The sequence below is a fragment of the Panthera tigris genome, chromosome A2 (genome assembly GCF_018350195.1).
Source record: "Panthera tigris isolate Pti1 chromosome A2, P.tigris_Pti1_mat1.1, whole genome shotgun sequence".
In the NCBI taxonomy this organism is placed as follows: domain Eukaryota; kingdom Metazoa; phylum Chordata; class Mammalia; order Carnivora; family Felidae; genus Panthera; species Panthera tigris.
In genome coordinates this window covers 145915040-145935915 of record NC_056661.1, presented here as the reverse complement: position 1 = coordinate 145935915, position 20876 = coordinate 145915040, and the positions used below count along the sequence as shown (strand labels likewise).

The 20876-nt window shown below is 38.6% G+C and overlaps 1 protein-coding gene across 2 annotated transcripts in view; it reads right to left on the bottom strand.

Moving 5' to 3' along the window:
• Positions 1 to 20876, bottom strand: part of MKLN1 (muskelin 1) — a 214106-nt gene that overhangs the window by 113786 nt on the left and 79444 nt on the right. For both annotated transcript variants that reach the window (XM_007076283.3, XM_042972575.1), the window contains exon 3: positions 964 to 1106. In XM_007076283.3, coding sequence (XP_007076345.1) covers positions 964 to 1106 — 143 coding nt within the window. The remainder of the gene's footprint in view (positions 1 to 963; positions 1107 to 20876) is intronic.

Sequence of the window (20876 nt, the reverse complement as noted above, 5' to 3'; positions counted from 1 at the left end):
TGAAAATGACATAATATATGTAAGCAGTAAGAAAAAAATTAAAAATAATCACACTCACATCTGTCAACTTAGAGCCAAATATTAGAAAATTCTGATTAAGATGCCAATAATGTTCCTTTTATAGCTCAACAAATTTTCAAAGACAACCTTACTCCATTAGTTTAATAGCATCCACTTCACCCTAAATAAAAATAAATCCATATCACCTAATATAAACAACTAGGATTGAAACACAAGTATTTATGGGAAAGTCACTTACCTTCAGGTTGCCTTATGTCCTAAAACACTTTCATGACTTAAATCAAATGCAGTATAGACGTAATATTTACTCATATAAAATGCTGTGCTGATGGGACATACTATATCATAAATACATTCTAAAACAATATGGCTTTATTTGCCCACTCTACTGGCTATCTGATTTTTCATGATCTATGGGGCAAATTAATACTTTCATTCCTCGTGGTCTATGTTGTAAAAACTCATATTTACTGAGCTCCTTCCAAGTGGCAGGTACTGTGCTAGTCTTATACCTTTTCTCTTTCTAGTCTCTAATTTTTACTAAATGACCAAAATATTATTTCTGGATTAGGGCAATTGATCTTAATGTTTTGGATAGAGTCTATAATTTTTATAGCAAAGATTTTTATTAACGCTGAAAATACTACTGAGGTCATTTACAGTTCAAAAATAAGACTGAAAAATAAGCAGGAAAAAAGAAACCCTAATTTTATTCTTTCTTTTTTAGTAACAATATTTAGTAGTGGCTGTTGGTTAAAAAAAAAAAAAAAGCTAACTCAAGCCACAATATTAAAATAAGGCACTAGAAATACAATAGTAGAAATATTCTTTTCTCCCTTGAAAGAAAAAAATCAAACCATGCAGATTTAGCCACAAAGAGACAAAACTAAGACGACAACTTGTTTAAAAGACAACTCTTTCTTCCCCATAATCATAACTCACCTGGACAACAACTCTGTCATGTTTTCTTCATTCATTCCACCGAAGACTTTAAATTTCTTCAAATTGCAGACATGAGTTTTCTCATATTTTCCAAATGTGATGTTCTGGACTATAGCAGGCCTTTCAAGTTTCAGAATCAAGTACTAAAAAAAATAAAAACAAAAAAACTAAGCAAGTTATATCCCCCTTTGTTTAGAACAGTTAGACAACTTTAGAAGTGAAACCTTTGGACAGTTAGCAGAAGAATGTGTAAGACCCGTCCCATCCATCCTGCACTGATAGACTGTGTTTTTAAAGCTAAAGAAGAGAATTCAACAGCCCTGTAGAGGCTACCATACCACCACCACTTTCTCCCAGCAAACTACATCATCCTGAACACTGTAGATGAAGGGGGGAGAAAACGACTAGTAAGCTAACTTCTAATCAAGGCATGCCATTCAGTAAAAGATATACAGACTAAGAATCACCAAATAAAACAAGATTAGATTGCAAAAGCAGCAATCACATTTTCTCATCAACTATATTCTGAGTGGTAAAATGTTAAACCTAAAAACAAACTTAGGGGTACCTGGGTGGCTCAGTCAGTTAAGCGTCAGACTTCGGCTCAGGTCACGATCTTTGGGTTTGTGAGTCTGAGCCCTGTGTCGGGCTCTGTGCTGATGGCTCAGAGCCTGGAGCCTGCTTCAGATTCGGTGTCTCCCTCTCTCTCTGCCCCTCCCACGCTCTGTCTCTGTCTCTCAATAATAAATAAATGTTAAAATAAAATAAAATAAATTAAAAAATAAACTTAAGAGATTTACTAACCACCCCTGCCAATTTTTAAAAATTAAAAAACCTGGACCTACTGTAGATATGTCTAATGTAGCTCAAGATTTCCTGTTATACACTAAATAAAATGGAGTCAATTAGGGAATACATTTTACATTATGTAGATTGTTTCATTTATAAAAATCAAGAAGGAAACTACTACTGGTTGAGTATATGGAGAAAGAAGTATTCAGGAAAATGATTCAGATGGTTTTTGCAGTGGCTTCATGCTAATAATGGCTAATACAGGTGACAAATGTAGAAGAGCAAAATTGGTCGTTGGTCCTACTTCCTACCATGCACAGAAAATGAACTCAGAATGGATCAAAACCGATCCAAAATCAGTCCTTTAGAATCTAAGATCTAAATGGAAGAGCTAAAACTATAAAGTTCTTAGATGCAAATAGAGGTAAATATGAGATTCTGGATTTGGCAGTGATTTCTTAGATATGATATCAAAAGCACAAGCAACAAAATCTAAAATAAATTGCCCTTCGTTAAAATTAAAACTTTTGTGCATCAAAGGATACTACCAATGAAGTGAAAATATAACCTACTGAATGGGAGATACTCCTCCATTGCTTATCTGTTCTCTAGCATACAGTTAGTTGTATCCTTAAGAAACTTTGAATTAACAAAAATCATATTACCATACCTATTACTTTGATATGGATAAAAAGAATAGCAATCTTAAGTTTTCTGTGGCAATTTTGATAATAAATTTGAATTGCTACCTAAAATGTGAACAATTTATAAACAGTTGTTACGGTGTAGTGGTTAAAGCCTTGACTTCGCAGTCAGTGAATCAGTAGAGAGGCTTTTAACTTGAAATAACAGAAGGTCTTATTATAGTGGGTTCAAACAAATCAAATCCCTCCTTCCCCTCTCCCCCAAAACTAGAGTTAGACAGCTTTTGGTGAAAGTTGAGTGGCTCACAATTGGCTGACTCTGAGATGCTCTTGATTTGTTTTTAAAATTTATTTAAATCAAAGTTAATGAACATAGTGCAATAATGGTTTCATGTGTAGAATTTAGTGATTCATCATTTACATATAACACCCAGTGCTCATCCCATCAAGTTCCCTCTGTGGTACCCATCACCCGTTTATCCCATCCCCCACCCACCTCCCCTGCAGCAACCCTTAGTTGATTTTTTTGTTCATGATTGCACAGTGGTTGTTTCAGTTTCAGATAGCAAAGAGGTAGCTTTTTTTTTTTTTAAAGCAAAACTGTAACCCCACAGTAAACTTCCACTTACATCTCAGAATTTTGTCATGTATCTACCTTTGGCAGGAAGGTGGCTAGGAAAAACTGGGTTGAAAATGGTGGTTGGGTCAGCCAACCAACAATATCAACCAGACTGATTTTTAAAGTCACATCTGTCCGTGATTAGTGTTGTAATGATGGTTAAGTTAATTAGCCTTTCTAAGCCAAAATTTCCTCATCTTTAAGATAAGGATAAAGAGGATACTTATTATTATTATTATTATTATTATTATTATTATTATTAAGATACTACTTCTATTTCTTTTATTCCTATTAAAATGAGAATGCATGTAAAAATCTGAGCAATGTGCCAGACAAGGGAGTTTAGTGCTCACAAAATGTTAACTCTGATTTTATCATCATCATTATCATCATAATCTTTCATGTCAACATCAGCTTCATTCTTTTGTGGAGGTAAAATTGACAATACATAAAATTGATCATTTTAAAATGTGCATGTTAGTGGCATTTAGTACATTCACAGTATTGTGCAACTATTCTATCTATCTAGTTCCAAGGTATTTTTATCACTCCATAAGGACGCCTGATAGTGTCTCCTGTTTCCCTTAACCCAGCTCCTGGCAATTACTAATCTGCTTTCTGCCTTTGTGAATTTACCTGTCCTGGATATTTTGTATAAATGGAATCCTATAATACATAACCTCCTATATCTGACTTCTTTCCCTTAGCACGTTTTTGAGGTTCATCCATGTTGTAGCATGTAACAGTACTCCATTCCTTTTTATGACTGAAGAGTATTCCATTTTATAGAAATGCTTCATTTTGTTAATCCATTTATCAGTTGATGGGCATTTAGGGTTGTTTCTATTTTGGCTACTGTGAGTAGTACTGCTCTGAACATATGTGTACAAGTGTTTGGATACGTTTTCTCATTTCTTTGGAGTATACACGTAGGAGTAGACCTTCTGGGTCGTATAGTAATTCTGTGTTTAACTTTTTGAGGAACTGCCAAACTATGTTCTGTATCATCTGCACCATTTTCATTTCCACCAGCAATGTCTGAGAGAGTTCCCTTTTCTCTATGTCCTCACCAACCATCATTATTTTCTGGGTTTTTTTTGTTTGTTTGTTTGTTTTTGGTTTTGTTTTTTAATTATAGACATCTTAGTGTGGTGTGAAGTTGTACTTCTTTGTGGTTTGAATTTGCATTTCCCTGATGATTAGTGATACATCTTTCTATGTGCCTGTTGGTCTTTTATCTTCCTTGGGAAAAAGGCTGTTGAGGTCCTTTGCCATTTTCAAATTGGGTTGTCTTTTTTGTTGTTGAGTTGTAAGAATTCTTTATATTTCTGGATACTAACCCTTATTTGCAAATAATTTGTTATTTGCAAATATTTTCTCCCATTCAGTAGGTTATATTTTCACTTCATTGGTAGTATCCTTTGATGCACAAAAGTTTTAATTTTAACGAACGGCAATTTATTTTAGATTTTGTTGCTTGTGCTTTTGATATCATATCTAAGAAATCACTGCCAAATCCAGAATCTCATATTTACCTCTATTTGCATCTAAGAACTTTATAGTTTTAGCTCTTCCATTTAGATCTTAGATTCTAAAGGACTGATTTTGGATCGGTTTTGATCCATTCTGAGTTCATTTTCTGTGCATGGTAGGAAGTAGGACCAACGACCAATTTTGCTCTTCTACATTTGTCACCTGTATTACCCATTATTAGCATGAAGCCACTGCAAAAACCATCTGAATCATTTTCCTGAACACTTCTTTCTCCATATACTCAACCAGTAGTAGTTTCCTTCTTGATTTTTATAAATGAACAATCTACGTAATGTAAAATGTGCTCCCTAATTAACTGACCCCATCTCCATCTTTCTCATTAACCCACACTCCCTCTCATTCCTGTCTCCTCCCTTCTCTAGTCATCCTTTAAAGTCTCAGTTTAGATGTCAGCCTCCCCTGACAGCTGGTTAGGTACAATGTTGTAACTAATATTAAAAATTGGTTTTTATACATCTGTTGTGCACCATCCATCACTCCATATATGATACCCCGAAATCCAGCAGGAAGTTGTTACATATATATAATTTTATTAATAACCAAATCGAATTTTTGTTATTAAAAAGTTACGTAAATAGGGGTCCCTGGGTGGCTCAGTCGGTTAAGCTCCCAACTCTTGATTTCTGCTCAGGTCATGATCTCACAGTCATGGGATTGGGCCCTGCACTGGGCTCTGCATTGAGCATGGAGCCTGCTTAGGATTCTCTAACACCTTCCATGCTTGCTTGCTCCTCCACCCCACCCCCAAAAGTTGCTTAAGGAAAATTTAAACTCTCTAATCGGAAGCAAACCATAATAATTTGATAGAAACCCTTCTTAGGTAAAAATTTTAATGTTTGGGGCACCTGGCTGCCTCAGTCAGGACAGCATGCAACTCTTAATCTCAGAGTCGTGATTTCAAGCCCCACGTTAGGTATGGAGACAATTAAAAAAAAACAAAAACAAAAAAACAAAAAAACTGAAGCAACCTAAATGCTCTGGGAAATTAGTTAAGCTTAATAAAATATTTTTTGAAATTTTAATTGTCAATCACATTTGGCTTTATTCATAATGAAATAATAATTCCCATTTTCCAACTCTTGAATATAAATGCTGAGTAGTGCTACTATTAAACAATGTTGTCCTATAGTTAAATAGGTTTTCATTAGTTTTAATTTGGAGAAATAACTGCTGTAGATATAGCAATACAAACTAAAAAAATTTTTAAATATTGAAGTTCATTAAGAACAAACATTTTAGAAAAACTACTTTAGAACCTATTAGAGGGGGCAAGAGGGGGCTGCCCCAAGATGGGCCACTATGGCATAAAGATTATTTCAAGTTAAAAGTAATCAAAACCTGGGGTGCCTGGATGGCTCCGTCAGTTAAGCCATCTGACTCTTGATCTGGATTCTGGTCATGATCTCAGAGTTTGTAAGACAGAGCCCTGTGTCAGGCTCTGCGCTGATAGCTCAGGGCCTGCTTGGGATTCTGTCTCTCCCTCTCTCTCCCCCTCCCTGCTTGCTCTCTTTCTCTCTCAAAATAAATAAACTTTAAAAAAAAGTAATCAAAACCCAGCAGATACAGGAAAGGCTCTCTATCTCCCCCTCAACTGCCAAAATTTACATTGGAAAGGAGCACCTGTACCAGGAAGAGAGAGCTATTAACAGAAACTCTCCTTTACCTAAGGAATTTATCTGCATAACAGGACAATCTTGTTCTTCCAAACGTCTCTTTTTCTAAGGTCTCCCCATTATATCCTCAGGCCCTACCCCTCGCCTCAGCTCATATAAGCTTCCTGTTGCCTGTCTTTGGAATTGCATGTCTGTGTGGATGCCCCACATGTATACCTATTAAATTTTATTTTCTCCTGTTAATCTGTCTCATGGCAATTTGATTCTAAGTCCAGTTAGAAGAACCACAGGGCAGAGGAAGGTCTTCCTCCCTGATACTATATATCAACCTTTGAATTGTGAGTATATAAATATTAATACATTAATTTTATAATAAAACATAATGTACCACAATCTCTTTTCCAAAAGGGGAGGGCACACCAAAAATTCAGCCACAGAATTAAGCAAGCAATGAAAAAAAAATTTCAATGTTTAAAACTTGTTCACAATTTCAAACTTAAGAGATTTTTTCAATGTGAGAAAGGTGATTTTAAAAATCATTTTTAATCAGGGGCACCTGGGTGGCTCAGTCAGCTAGGCGTCCGACTTTGGCTCTGGTCATGACCTCATAGTTTGTGAGTTCAAGCCCCACACTGGGCTCTGTGCTGTCAGTTCAGAGCCTGCTTCAGATCCTCTGTCTCCCTCTCTCTCTGCCCCTCTCCTGCCTATTCTCTCCTCTCTCTCTCAAAAAGAAACATCTAAAAAAATGATTAAAAAAATAAAGAAGAATTGCTGAACCAAATATTTGTGTACATCTAACATACTTATATTTTTATTTCTAAGAGGCAGAGCCCTACGAAGAACTGAGTAAGACAAATGTACTCTCCATATCGAGAGCCTTTGCCAGATTATATTTCAAAGACTGTAATAATTCAGATTTTTAATTTCAGATTTTCAAATGTATAGGTACCCTTCTTCTCAAATTCCTGCAACAATGAGTGTTATCATTCTTTGAATTATCTCTATAGACATTTTAAATAATCTATTAGCTAAAAAAGAAAAACACTATAAAACTTGATATGACATGAAAAGGAAATATCTGAAGGCACAGAATACCAGAGTGAACAGAAGCAACCTCTGGGGGAAGTGCATGCTCGCTGACGAAGGGCAGCCAGTAAGCTGTAAAGCAGGTCCTAGCTCCAAAGCTTTTAGCGTGCAGCTAAATGCACTCTTAGAGCAGACACAGCAGCAGTCAGAAAGTAAAGAAACCAGGAAAGTAAAGTTGGGGACCCATGAAAGTTGAAGAAAGTGGCATTTCAAGGTTCTCCAGAAAAACAAAACAGAAACAGGAGGCTGAGAAATCCCATAATATGTGATCTGCAAGCTGGAGAACCAGGTAAGGGAATCCTCCAACCCCAGGCAAACCTTGGGATAACTGCAGTCCTGGCCTACACTTTGAGTGGAGCCTTGAGCCAGAACCACCCAGCAACGTCACTCTCAGATTCCTGACCCTGAGTAACAGTGTGAAATAATAAATGCTTGTTTCTAACTGCTAAGTTTGGGGTAACTTATTACACAGCAATAGATAATACAGCATCCCAGGCCAAAATAAATATTAACAGTTCCATTTATTAAGTAAAGTCCAAACAGCTTAATAAGCATTTATGTACTGACAACTTAGTAGCCATTTGAAAAACAGACATAAATTAATACAAAAATATTTGTATTTCATTCCTAGATAAATACAAGTACCTACTAATGTGCTTTGTGTGCCTGCTGGACAGCACACAACGACGCAAACATTTGAATTAGACTAGAATCTATCTACCACTCATATTTCCTAAACCACATTGATTTTCTATGTAATAATTGTTTGTTTGTTTGTTTTATCACAGCAAATGAAATTCTCAGCCAACACAGAATTTTGCCATGTCACCACTGAAAGGGAAATACAGAAATTAGTAAAACAGAATGCTACTTTTCAAAGATCTTACTTACAATCTAATGAAGAAAATACACACTAACAACTAACCACAACACAAAGTAGAATGAAAGGATTTGAAAAATTTGAAAAAAGAAAAAAAGGATTGGACATTAACTAGTAATAGAGTAATACTTCCATTTACCCATCACCTTCAGAAAATGAGGCTTCCAAATAATACAAAATATAAAATTTGGAAATCTAGAAATAAAACACTTTTTGGATAACCCTAAAACCTTATTTTTATTGACGAAGAAATACAATCCTAGAGACATGAACTCTCTGACTTCAAATTACATAGAGTCAATGGTAGGTTACTTACAACAATATGAGATAGAGACAGAAGGGATATAAAACATAGTTAAGGGGTGCCTGGGTGGCTCAGCTAGTTAAGCGTCTCTTTAAAAAAAAAAATTTTTTTTTTTTTTTTTTTTTTTTTTTTTTTTTTTTTACCATTTATTCAGTTTTGAGAGACAGAGCGTGAGTGGGACAGGGGCAGCGAGAAAGGGAGACACAGAATCTGAAGCAGGCTCTGAGCTGTCAGCACAGAGCCTGACGCAGGGCTCGAACTCACAAACTGAGATCATGACCTGAGCCGAGTAGGAAGCTTAATCGACAGAGCCACCCAGGCACCCCCACGTCTGACTCTTATTCTCAGCTCAGGTCATGATCTCACGATTCACAGGTTAAAGATCTGAGTAGGGCTCAGGGCTCACAGCGCAGACCCTCCTTGGGATATTCATATTCTCTCTCTCTCTCTCTCTCTCTCTCTCTCTCTCTCTCTCTCTCTCCCCCCCCCCCTTCACTCACACGTATGTGTCCACTCTCTCTCTCAAAATAAACATATAAAAAATATTTAAAACATATTTGAGAAAAATAAAAGCAGTAATTTCCCCTACCTTTTCTTCCTTGTCAAAAATAACACCCACTCAGAAAAGAAAAGAGAGGCAATATTCATTTTTTGCATTTGGTTACTTGTTAGCAGAAGGCTTAAAAATGTATACATATGATCTTACATTTTTCAAAGTGTTTTCACAAGCAATTTTCATCATCTGGACAACTACCACCAAGTCAAAAGCTACCAAAATCTCTGGCCTGGATTATTGCAATAGCACTTTTTACCTCTGAATATATTATTTAGTGTATTGTCTTTCTCCTCAAGAAATAAGCTCCATGAGAGCAGAAATTTTTGTTGTGTCCTGCTTAGACCTCACTGATTTTCCTTAGTGATAAACCCCAAACACCTACAACACAGTCTGACGTATTTATAGCAGCCAATAAATCTGTACCTACTGAATTCAATGAATGAAAGCTACAGACAAAAGGTGAGAAGGTACTGCACGCATAATTCCTGGTCCCTGTTGTACACAAACCTACCTCTCAGATATTCAATCAAACACTAACCTTGTGAAAGTAGTACGGATAGATGTAATTATGTTTCCAGATCAGTTCGTTTTAATTAAAACAGAGATTATCTGGGTGGGCCCACCTAATCGTGTGTCCTTTAACTCTGAGTTTAGAGATCAGAGACAAGAAGTCAGAAATTCAAAGCACAAGAAGCAATCAATACACCAGTGCTCGTTTGAAAATGAAGGGGGGCATGTGGTAAGGCAGGTGGGCATGGTCTAAGAACTAAGAATAGCTCTTAATTTATAGCCAGCAAGAAAACAAGGACTTCAGTCCTATAACCACAAGAAACTGAATTTTGACAACAAAGCTCACTGTCTTCAGGGCCAGCAGATGAGAACCTAACCAATATCTGGATTTCAGCCTTATGATACTCTGAAGAAAGAATCCCACCTGGGGGATTGTAACCTAGGAAGTGGCTTTAAACTAAATCTGTGATTTGTTATAGAGCAATACCAAAATAATAATAGAGGGACCCACCATAATGAGGACAATGTTAAAATCACAAAACCACATAAAGCTTTAAGATTTAGAGTCAAATTCATCAGAATTAGAATCAAAGTTCCATTCAGGGACACCTGGGTGGCTCAGTTGGTTAAGCTTGGACTCTTGATCTCAGCTCAGGTCATGATCTCACAGTTGGTGAGATTGAGCCCCGCATAGGGCTCTGTGCTGACAGCATGGAGCCTGCTTGGGATTCTCTCTCTCTTCCCCTCTCTCTGGCCCTCCTCAGCTCACACACCCATGCTCGCTCATTTATTTTCATAAATAAATATTTAAAAAACGTTTTTAAAAAAAGAATAAAGGGTAAAAAGTTTAATTGGGGTCCTTTCTGGCAAAGCTTCAATGGATAGAGAAATGAGGACAAGAATGAAAACCATTATTATTTATTCCAGTAAGTAAAATCGAGGAAGGTATGCAATATCTACTGAAATATACACTCCAAATATAGATTATTATCTATTTTTCCAATAAAGACCCCTAAATGTTACACTTTTGTTTTTCTTTTTTTACACTTTTGTTTTTCTATTTGTTAGATTTTTCTATCTTTTCCATCACGACACTTTGTCAGTTGTTCTGTTTGTCAGCTTGCTGTTAATGTGCCTATATTTTATAGCTGTGCCTCCATACACAAAGTTGCATACAGTTGCTGAAAAGTGAAGAAGTAACTAACAGAGTAACTTTAAAAAAAAATTTTTTTTTTAGGTATTTTATTTTATTTCCAATATACGAAATTTATTGTCAAATTGGTTTCCATACAACACCCAGTGCTCATCCCAAAAGGTGCCCTCCTCAATACCCATCACCCACCCTCCTCTCCCTCCCACCCCCCATCAACCCTCAGTTTGTTCTCAGTTTTTAAGAGTCTTCTTATGCTTTGGCTCTCTCCCACTCTAACCTCTTTTTTTTTTTTTTTCCTTCCCCTCTCCCATGGGTTTCTGTTAAGTTTCTCAGGATCCACATAAGAGTGAAAACATATGGTATCTGTCTTTCTCTGTGTGGCTTATTTCACTTAGCATCACACTCTCCAGTTCCATCCATGTTGCTACAAAGGGCCATATTTCGTTCTTTCTCATTGCCATGTAGTACTCCATTGTGTATATAAACCACAATTTCTTTATCCATTCATCAGTTGATGGACATTTAGGCTCTTTCCATAATTTGGCTATTGTTGAGAGCGCTGCTATAAACATTGGGGTACAAGTGCCCCTATGCATCAGTACTCCTGTATCCCTTGGATAAATTCCTAGCAGTGCTATTGCTGGGTCATAGGGTAGGTCTATTTTTAATTTTCTGAGGAACCTCCGCACTGTTTTCCAGAGCGGCTGCACCAGTTTGCATTCCCACCAACAGTGCAAGAGGGTTCCTGTTTCTCCACATCCTCTCCAGCATCTATAGTCTCCTGATTTGTTCATTTTGGCCACTCTGACTGGCGTGAGGTGGTATCTGAGTGTGGTTTTGATTTGTATTTCCCTGATGAGGAGCGACGTCGAGCATCTTTTCATGTGCCTGTTGGCCATCCGGATGTCTTCTTTAGAGAAGTGTCTGTTCATGTTTTCTGCCCATTTCTTCACTGAGTTATTTGTTTTTCAGGTGTGGAGTTTGGTGAGCTCTTTATAGATTTTGGATACTAGCCCTTTGTCTGATATGTCATTTGCAAATATCTTTTCCCATTCCATTGGTTGCCTTTTAGTTTTGTTGGTTGTTTCCTTTGCTGTGCAGAAGCTTTTTATCTTCATAAGGTCCCAGTAGTTCATTTTTGCTTTTAATTCCCTTGCCTTTGGGGATGTGTCAAGTAAGAAATTGCTACAACTGAGGTCAGAGAGGTCTTTTCCTGCTTTCTCCTCTAGGGTTTTGATGGTTTCCTGTCTCACATTCAGGTCCTTTATCCACTTTGAGTTTATTTCTGTGAATGGTGTGAGAAAGCGGTCTAGTTTCAACCTTCTGCGTGTTGCTGTCCAGTTCTCCCAGCACCATTCGTTAAAGAGACTGTCTTTTTTCCATTGGATGTTCTTTTCTGTTTTGTCAAAGATGAGTTGGCCATACGTTTGTGGGTCTAGTTCTGGGGTTTCTATTCTATTCCATTGGTCTATGTGTCTGTTTTTGTGCCAATACCATGCTGTCTTGATGATGACAGCTTTGTAGTAGAGGCTAAAGTCTGGGATTGTGATGCCTCCTGCTTTGGTCTTCTTCAAAATTACTTTGGCTATTCGGGGCCTTTTGTGGTTCCGTATGAATTTTAGGATTGCTTGTTCTAGTTTCGAGAAGAATGCTGGTGCAATTTTGATTGGGATTGCATTGAATGTGTAGATAGCTTTGGGTAGTATTGACATTTTGACAATATTTATTCTTCCAATCCATGAGTACAGAATGTTTTTCCATTTCTTTATATCTTCTTCAATTTCCTTCATAAGCTTTCTATAGTTTTTGGCATACAGATCTTTTACATCTTTGGTTAGATTTACTCCTAGGTATTTTATGCTTCTTGGTGCAATTGTGAATGGGATCAGTTTCTTTATTTGTCTTTCTGTTGCATCGTTAGTGTATAAGAATGCAACTGATTTCTGTACACTGATTTTGTATCCTGCGACTTTGCTGAATTCATGTATCAGTTCTAGCAGACTTTTGGTGGAGTCTGTCGGATTTTCCACGTATAATATCATGTCATCTGCAAAAAGTGAAAGCTTAACTTCATCCTTGCCAATTTTGATGCCTTTGATTTCCTTCTGTTGTCTGATTGCTGATGCTAGAACTTCCAACACTATGTTAAACAACAGCGGTGAGAGTGGACATCCCTGTCGTGTTCCTGATCTCAGGGAAAAAGCTCTCAGTTTTTCCCCATTGAGGATGATGTTAGCTGTGGGCTTTTCATAAATGGCTTTTATGATCTTTAAGTATGTTCCTTCTATCCCGACTTTCTCGAGGGTTTTTATTAAGAAAGGTTGCTGAATTTTGTCAAAGGTCTTTTCTGCATCGATTGACAGGATCACATGGTTCTTATCTTTTCTTCTATTAATGTGATGTATCATGTTGATTGATTTGCGAATGTTGAACCAGCCCTGCATCCCAGGAATAAATCCCACTTGATCATGGTGAATAATTCTTTTTATATGCTGTTGAATTCGATTTGCTAGTATCTTATTGAGAATTTTTGCATCCATATTCATCAGGGATATTGGCCTGTAGTTCTCTTTTTTTACTGGGTCTCTGTCTGGTTTAGGAATCAAAGTAATACTGGCTTCATAGAATGAGTCTGGAAGTTTTCCTTCCCTTTCTATTTTTTGGAATAGCTTGAGAAGGATAGGTATTATCTCTGTTTTAAACGTCTGGTAGAACTCCCCTGGGAAGCCATCTGGTCCTGGACTCTTATTTGTTGGGAGATTTTTGATGACTGATTCAATTTCTTCGCTGGTTATGGGTCTGTTCAAGCTTTCTATTTCCTCCTGATTGAGTTTTGGAAGCATGTGGGTGTTTAGGAATTTGTCCATTTCTTCCAGGTTGTCCAGTTTGTTGGCATATAATTTTTCATAGTATTCCCTGATAATTGCTTGTATCTCTGAGGGATTGGTTGTAATAATTCCATTTTTCATTCATGATTTTATCTATTTGGGTCATCTCTCTTTTCTTTTTGAGAAGCCTGGCTAGAGGTTTATCAATTTTGTTTATTTTTTCAAAAAACCAACTCTTGGTTTCGTTGATCTGCTCTATAGTTTTTTCAGATTCTATATTGTTTATTTCAGCTCTGACCTTTATTATTTCTCTTCTTCTGCTGGGTTTAGGTTGCCTTTGCTGTTCTGCTTCCATTTCCTTTAGGTGTGCTGTTAGATTTTGTATTTAGGATTTTTCTTGTTTCTTGAGATAGGCCTGGATTGCAATGTATTTTCCTCTCAGGACTGCCTTCGCTGCCTCCCAAAGCATTTGGATTGTTGTATTTTCATTTTCGTTTGTTTCCATATATTTTTTTAATTTCTTCCCTAATCGCCTGGTTGACCCATTCATACTTTAGTAGGGTGTTCTTTAACCTCCATGCTTTTGGAAGTTTTCCACACTTATTCCTGTGGTTGATTTCAAGCTTCATAGCATTGTGGTCTGAAAGTATGCATGGTATAATTTCAATTTTTGTAAACTTATGAAGGGCTGTTTTGTGACCCAGTATATGATCTATCTTGGAGAATGTTCCATGTGTACTCGAGAAGAAAGTATATTCTGTTGCTTTGGGATGCAGAGTTCTAAATATATCTGTCAAGTCCATCTGATCCAATGTATCATTCAGGGCCCTTGTTTCTTTATTGACCGTGTGTCTAGATGATCTATCCATTTCTGTAAGTGGAGTGTTAAAGTCCCCTGCAATTACCACATTCTTATCAATAAGGTTGCTTATGTTTGTGAGTAATTGTTTTATATATTTGGGGGCTCCTGTATTCGGCGCATAGACATTTATAATTGTTAGCTCTTCCTGATGGATAGACCCTGTGATTATTATATAATGCCCTTCTTCATCTTTTTTTTTTTTAAATTTTTTTTTCAACGTTTTTTATTTTATTTTTGGGACAGAGAGAGACAGAGCATGAACGGGGGAGGGGCAGAGAGAGAGGGAGACACAGAATCGGAAACAGGCTCCAGGCTCCGAGCCATCAGCCCAGAGCCTGACGCAGGGCTCGAACTCACGGACCGCGAGATCGTGACCTGGTTGAAGTCGGACGCTTAACCGACTGCACCACCCAGGCGCCCCCCCTTCTTCATCTCTTGTTACAGCCTTTAATTTAAAGTCTAGTTTGTCTGATATAAGTATGGCTACTCCAGCTTTCTTTTGACTTCCAGTGGCATGATAAATAGCTCTCCATCCCCTCACTCTGAATCTGAAGGTGTCCTCAGGTCTAAAATGAGTCTCTTGCAGACAGCAAATAGATGGGTCTTGTTTTTTTATCCATTCTGATACCCTATGTCTTTTGGTTGGTGCATTTAGTCCATTTACATTCAGTGTTATTATAGAAAGATATGGGTTTAGAGTCATTGTGATGTCTGTAGGTTTCATGCTTGTAGCGATGTCTCTGGTACTTTGTCTCACAGGATCCCCCTTAGGATCTCTTGTAGGGCTGGTTTAGTGGCGACGAATTCCTTCAGTTTTTGTTTGGGAAGCCCTTTATCTCTCCTTCTATTTTAAATGACAGACTTGCTTGATAAAGGATTCTCAGCTGCATATTTTTTTTTTCTGTTCATCACATTGAAGATCTCCTGCCATTCCTTTCTGGCCTGCCAAGTTTCAGTAGAGAGACCAGTCACGAGTCTCCCGTTATATGTTAGAGCACGTTTATCTCTAGCTGCTTTGAGAATTTTCTCTTTATCCTTGTATTTTGCCAGTTTCACTATGATATGTCGTGCAGAAGATCGATTCAAGTTACGTCTGAAGGGAGTTCTCTGTGCCTCTTGGATTTCAATGCCTTTTTCCTTCCCCAGATCAGGGAAGTTCTCAGCTATTATTTCTTCAAGTACACCTTCAGCACCTTTCCCTCTCTCTTCCTCCTCTGGGATACCAATTATGCGTACATTATTTCTCTTTAGTGCTTCACTTAGTTCTCTAATTTTCCCCTCATACTCCTGGATTTTTTTATCTTTTTCTCAGCTTCTTCTTTTTCCATAATTTTATCCTCTAATTCACCTATTCTCTCCTCTGCCTCTTCAATCCGAGCCGTGGTTGTCTCCATTTTATTTTGCAGCTCATTGATAGCATTTTTTAGCTCCTCCTGGCTGTTCCTTAGTCCCTTGATCTCTGTAGCAATAGATTCTCTGCTGTCCTCTATACTGTTTTCAAGCCCAGCGATTAATTTTATGGCTATTATTCTAAATTCACTTTCTGTTATACTGTTTAAATTGTTTTTGATCAGTTTGTTAGCTGTTGTTATCTCCTAGACGTTTTTTTTGAGGGGAATTCTTCCATTTCGTCATTTTGGATAGTCTCTGGAGTGGTGCAGGACTGCGGGGCACTTCCCCTGTGCTGTCTTGAATAACTTGCGTTGGTGGGCGGGGCCGCAGTCAGACCTGATGTCTGCCCCCAGCCCACCGCTGGAGCCACAGTCAGACTGGTGTGTGCCTTCTCTTCCCCTCTCCTAGGGGCGGGATTCACTGTGGGGTGGTGTGGCCCGTCTGGGCTACTTGCACACTTCCAGGCTTGTGGTGCTGGGGATCTGGTGTATTAGCTGGGGTGGATCGGCAAGGTGCACGAGGGCGGGAGGGGCAGGCTCAGCTCACTTTTCCTTCGGAGATCCACTTCGGGAGGGGCCCTGCTTCCTCCTCCCCGGGAAGGAGTCAGACCCACCAGAGGTGTGGATCCGCAGAAGCACAGTGTTGGGTGTTTGCGTGGTGCAAGCAAGTTCCCTGGCAGGAACTGGTTCCCTTTGGGATTTTGGCTGGTGGATGGGAGAGGGAGATGGCGCTGGCAAGCGCTTTTGTTCCCCACCAAGCTGAGCTCTGTCGTCCGGGGCTCAACAACTCTCCCTCCTGTTGTCCTCCAGCTCTCCGGTTCTCTGAGCAGAGCTGTTAGCTTATAACCTTCCAGATGTCAAGTCCCGCTTGCTGTCAGAACATACTCCGTCGGGCCCCTCCGCTTTTGCAAGCCAGACTCGGGGGCTCTGCTTGGCCGGCGGCCCACCCCTCTGCCCCGGCTCCCTCCCACCAGTCCGTGGAGCGCACACCACCTCGCCGCCCTTCCTACCCTCTTCTGTGGGCCTCTTGTCTGCACTTGGCTCCGGAGACTCCGTTCTGCTAGTCTTCTGGCGGTTTTCTGGGTTATTTAGGCAGGTGTAGGTGGAATCTAAGTGATCAGCAGGACGCGCGGTGAGCCCAGCGTCCTCCTACACCGCCATCTTCCTAAACTCCTCAAAATTTTCATTATTGATTTTCATCTCTTTTTTTTCCTTTAAGACACTAAGGGCACTTATTTAAAATTTTTTTTTAACGTTTATTTATTTTTGAGAGACAGAGACAGAGTGTGAGCAGGGAAGGAACAGAGGGAGAGGGAGACACAGAATCCGAAACAGGCTCCAGGCTCTGAGCTGTCAGCACAGAGCCCGATGGGGGGGCCGAACCCGCGAACCGTGAGATCGTGACCTGAGCCAAAGTTGGACGCTTAACCGAGTGAGCCACCCAGGTGCCCCTAAGGGTTTTATTTTAAAACCTGTATCTAAAATTCTATTATCTGTAAACTCGTATTTTTGGTAGATATCAAATATGGAAAACTAAAAATAACTGGATGCCAAGGATATTAACCTCCTCTAGAAGAGGTATATCTGCTGCAGGTCTATGACTAGGGACACTACCACCTCTTGATTATTTTCATCAAATTTGAAGGACTAAGATAATATGAAACTGGGCTTCCCTGTGAGGGTGAGAGTATCTTTGGTTCACCCTTACTCCTCTAACATAGCTTCAGGATCCTAAATAAGAGAAGGGAATCTATCACATTCCAGGCTCTGATTTCTGATCTTTATCTTCCTGGCCTCAAGAGTTTGTCAGAAGTGCTGTTCAGCTTTTCAGGATCTTAACCACTTTTTTAGGGGTCAATAGATACCCAGTGGAAAAGTGGCCCCAAAGTAGGTCTCCTATTTGGGTTCCTGTATCTTCCTCATCTTGGCCCCATCACTCTTTTACTTCCTTGTTACCAATACACTGCACCTTCAAAAAAAATCTTTTTTCTTATTTCATCCTCCTTAGTAGGACAGTTGGTTAAAATTAATTTTTCTCATTAAATTTTTCATTTGAAGAAGTTTTATTTGGTTGTTTTTCAAATCTGTTATATCACTTTTTAAAGTTTCCTATTCCTTACAAATACCTTTTATTTCTTTAAATACGGTATGTTATTTTAATTGCAGTATCTTTTAGTACTTTTACTTCTTATACCTAATGTTTTTGAAGGTTGCTCTATCATTTCTTCCTAGTTCTTACTAAAGGCACCTTGTTTCCTGGTACATTTGGTTATCTTTGCGTGTGCACTGCTTACTTTCCTTGAATAATGATCTACGGAGACTACCTGAAGATTTGGGAAAGGTAACTATCTCCAGAGAGGATCTGCACTTGCTTTTATTGAGAACCTTAAGAGCACTATACATCCAGGATCACCAGGTTCATCCAGGATCATCCAGGTTTTCTTCATTTTCTCCTCCTCTACTCAGTACCAATGTAACTCTTCCCACAGTCCCCCAGAGGTGGAGATTTCTTTTGTTTAATTATTCTGAGAATTCATCAATTTAGGGTCCCAGCTTTCATAAACTTTATGTATGTGTGCATCTTTTAAAAATTCAGCCCTTTTAGGGGCGCCTAGGTGACTCAGTCAGTTAAGCATCTGACTTCAGCTCAAGTCATGATCTTGTAGTTCTGCTGACAGCTCAGAGCCTGGAGCCTGCTTCAGATTCTGTGTCTCCCTCTCTCCCTGACCCTTCCCCTCCTTCTCCCCCCCCCCAAATAAATAAACATTTAAAAAAATTTAAAAACTCAGCCCTTTTAGTAATTTTCAGAATATGGTTTGAGTAAAAAAAAAAAAGAAAGAAAAAGAAAAAGAAGAAGAAAAAGAAAAAGAAAAAAGAATAAGCGTTGGAATTAGTATTATTGACCTAGCTCACATCCACTAGGAGTACAAGACTACTTGCTACATATCTATCCCTTAAAACTATATCCATTCTATCCCATATGGCAGTTTCACACAAAACTAAGTAAAATCGGAAATTACTTTCAATTATATTTTTTCTGACAAGACTGCTGTTCTTTGAGATTGGCTACATGGAACCCCAGTTATATCTGATGTGTAATTACAATGAGGGAAAACAGATTCATGTTACCCATTTCCATGATAAGTTAGTCTCTTTTATTTTTATTTACTTATTTTTTAAAGTAGGCTCTACATCCAGCGTGGAGCCCAACATGGGGCTTGAACTCACAACCCTGAGATCAAGACCGCAGCTGAGATCAAGAGTCAGACGCTTGGGGTGCCTGGGTGGCGCAGTCGGTTAAGCGTCCGACTTCAGCCAGGTCACGATCTCGCGGTCCGTGAGTTCGAGCCCCGCGTCAGGCTCTGGGCTGATGGCTCGGAGCCTGGAGCCTGTTTCCGATTCTGTGTCTCCCTCTCTCTCTGACCCTTCCCCGTTCATGCTCTGTCTCTCTCTGTCCCAAAAATAAATAAAAAACGTTGGAAAAAAAAAAAAAAAAAAAAGAGTCAGACGCTTAACTGACTGAGCCACCCAGGCATCCCAAGTTAGTCTCTTTTAAATCACAAAAACTTTAAGTAACTTCTACTCTCAGACTTACCACATTGAATATTAATTGATTCAGGGTATTTCTTGTCTCATTAAGAGGAAAGACAATAGTTAATTCACTGCTATAAAGTTTGGCACCCCATGGGTGCTGACTAAATAATTTTTGAATAAATAAGCAAATGAATAAGTAAAAAGACATCAAGTAATACTGCCTTCAAAATACTGTTCCATAACAAATAAAAGAAATTTCACAGTAAAGAGGTTACCACCATTTCAGTAATAATGAAAAAGATTACATTCATTAGTAAGACATAAAAACAACTGAATAAAAACAGAAACACACCAAATTTGAGGGCTCAAGTAAGATGAAAAGATGAATAAGAAAAACATGATTGAAAACACAATGTATTCAACCTCAGTGTGAACAGGAGGGGGTGTGTACCAATAACATACAATATAACCCCACAAACAAATGCAAGAAGGTCTGAATGTAAACAGGAAAATGCAAATTAAAGCCACAGTGAGTTATTTTTTTTTAATTTTTTTTAATGTTTTTTTTTATTTATTTTTGAGACAGAGAGAGACAGAGCATGAACGGGGGAGGGTCAGAGAGAGAGGGAGACACAGAATCTGAAACAGGCTCCAGGCTCTGAGCTGTCAGCCCAGAGCCCGACGCGGGGCTCGAACTCACGGACCGCGAGATCATGACCTGAGCCGAAGTCGGACGCTCAACCGACTGAGCCACCCAGGCGCCCCATGCCACAGTGAGTTATAATGAAAGATCTAACAGACTGGCAAAGTCTAAAAATCAGCCATATAGAAGTGACATGGAGACTGCAATGTACAGCATTTTTCTTTTTTTTTTAATTTTTTTTTTAATGTTTTTTAATTTATTTTTGAGACAGAGAGAGACAGAGCATGAGCGGGGAAGGGGCAGAGAGAGAGGGAGACACAGAATCTGAAGCAGGCTCCAGGCTCTGAGCTGTCAGCACAGAGCCCGACGCAGGGCTCGAACTCACAGACTGTGAGATCGTGACCTGAGCGGAAGTCGGACGCTTAAGCGACTGAGCCACCCAGGCGCCCCTACAGCATCTTTCATATACTGTCAGCGAGAATATAAATTATACAGCCTTTTTGAACATATGATCCATCAATTGTGCTCCAAGGTATACACCATAAAGAAAATCTTATACATGTGTACCAGGAGACAACATACAAAAATGTTCCTAAGCAGCCTATTCATAATAGCAAACAACTATAAAAAACTGAAAAGCCTATCAATTGCAAAATGGATAAGTACATTTAGGCATATTTATACTACACTGGAATACTACATAGTAGTGAAAATTAAGAAACTACAATTATACTCAGCAACACTAATAAATATATAAATAACAAAGCAAAAGAAAAGCAGATCAATATTTATAACGATTCAATTTATATTATATTTATATAAAATCAAAGTCAGATAAAAGGACATTTATATGTTGTTTTTTGTTTGTTTTTTGAGAGAGCATGTGTGTGCGCATACAAGCTGGGGAGGGGGCCGAGGGAGAGGGAGAAAGAGAATCTTCAGCA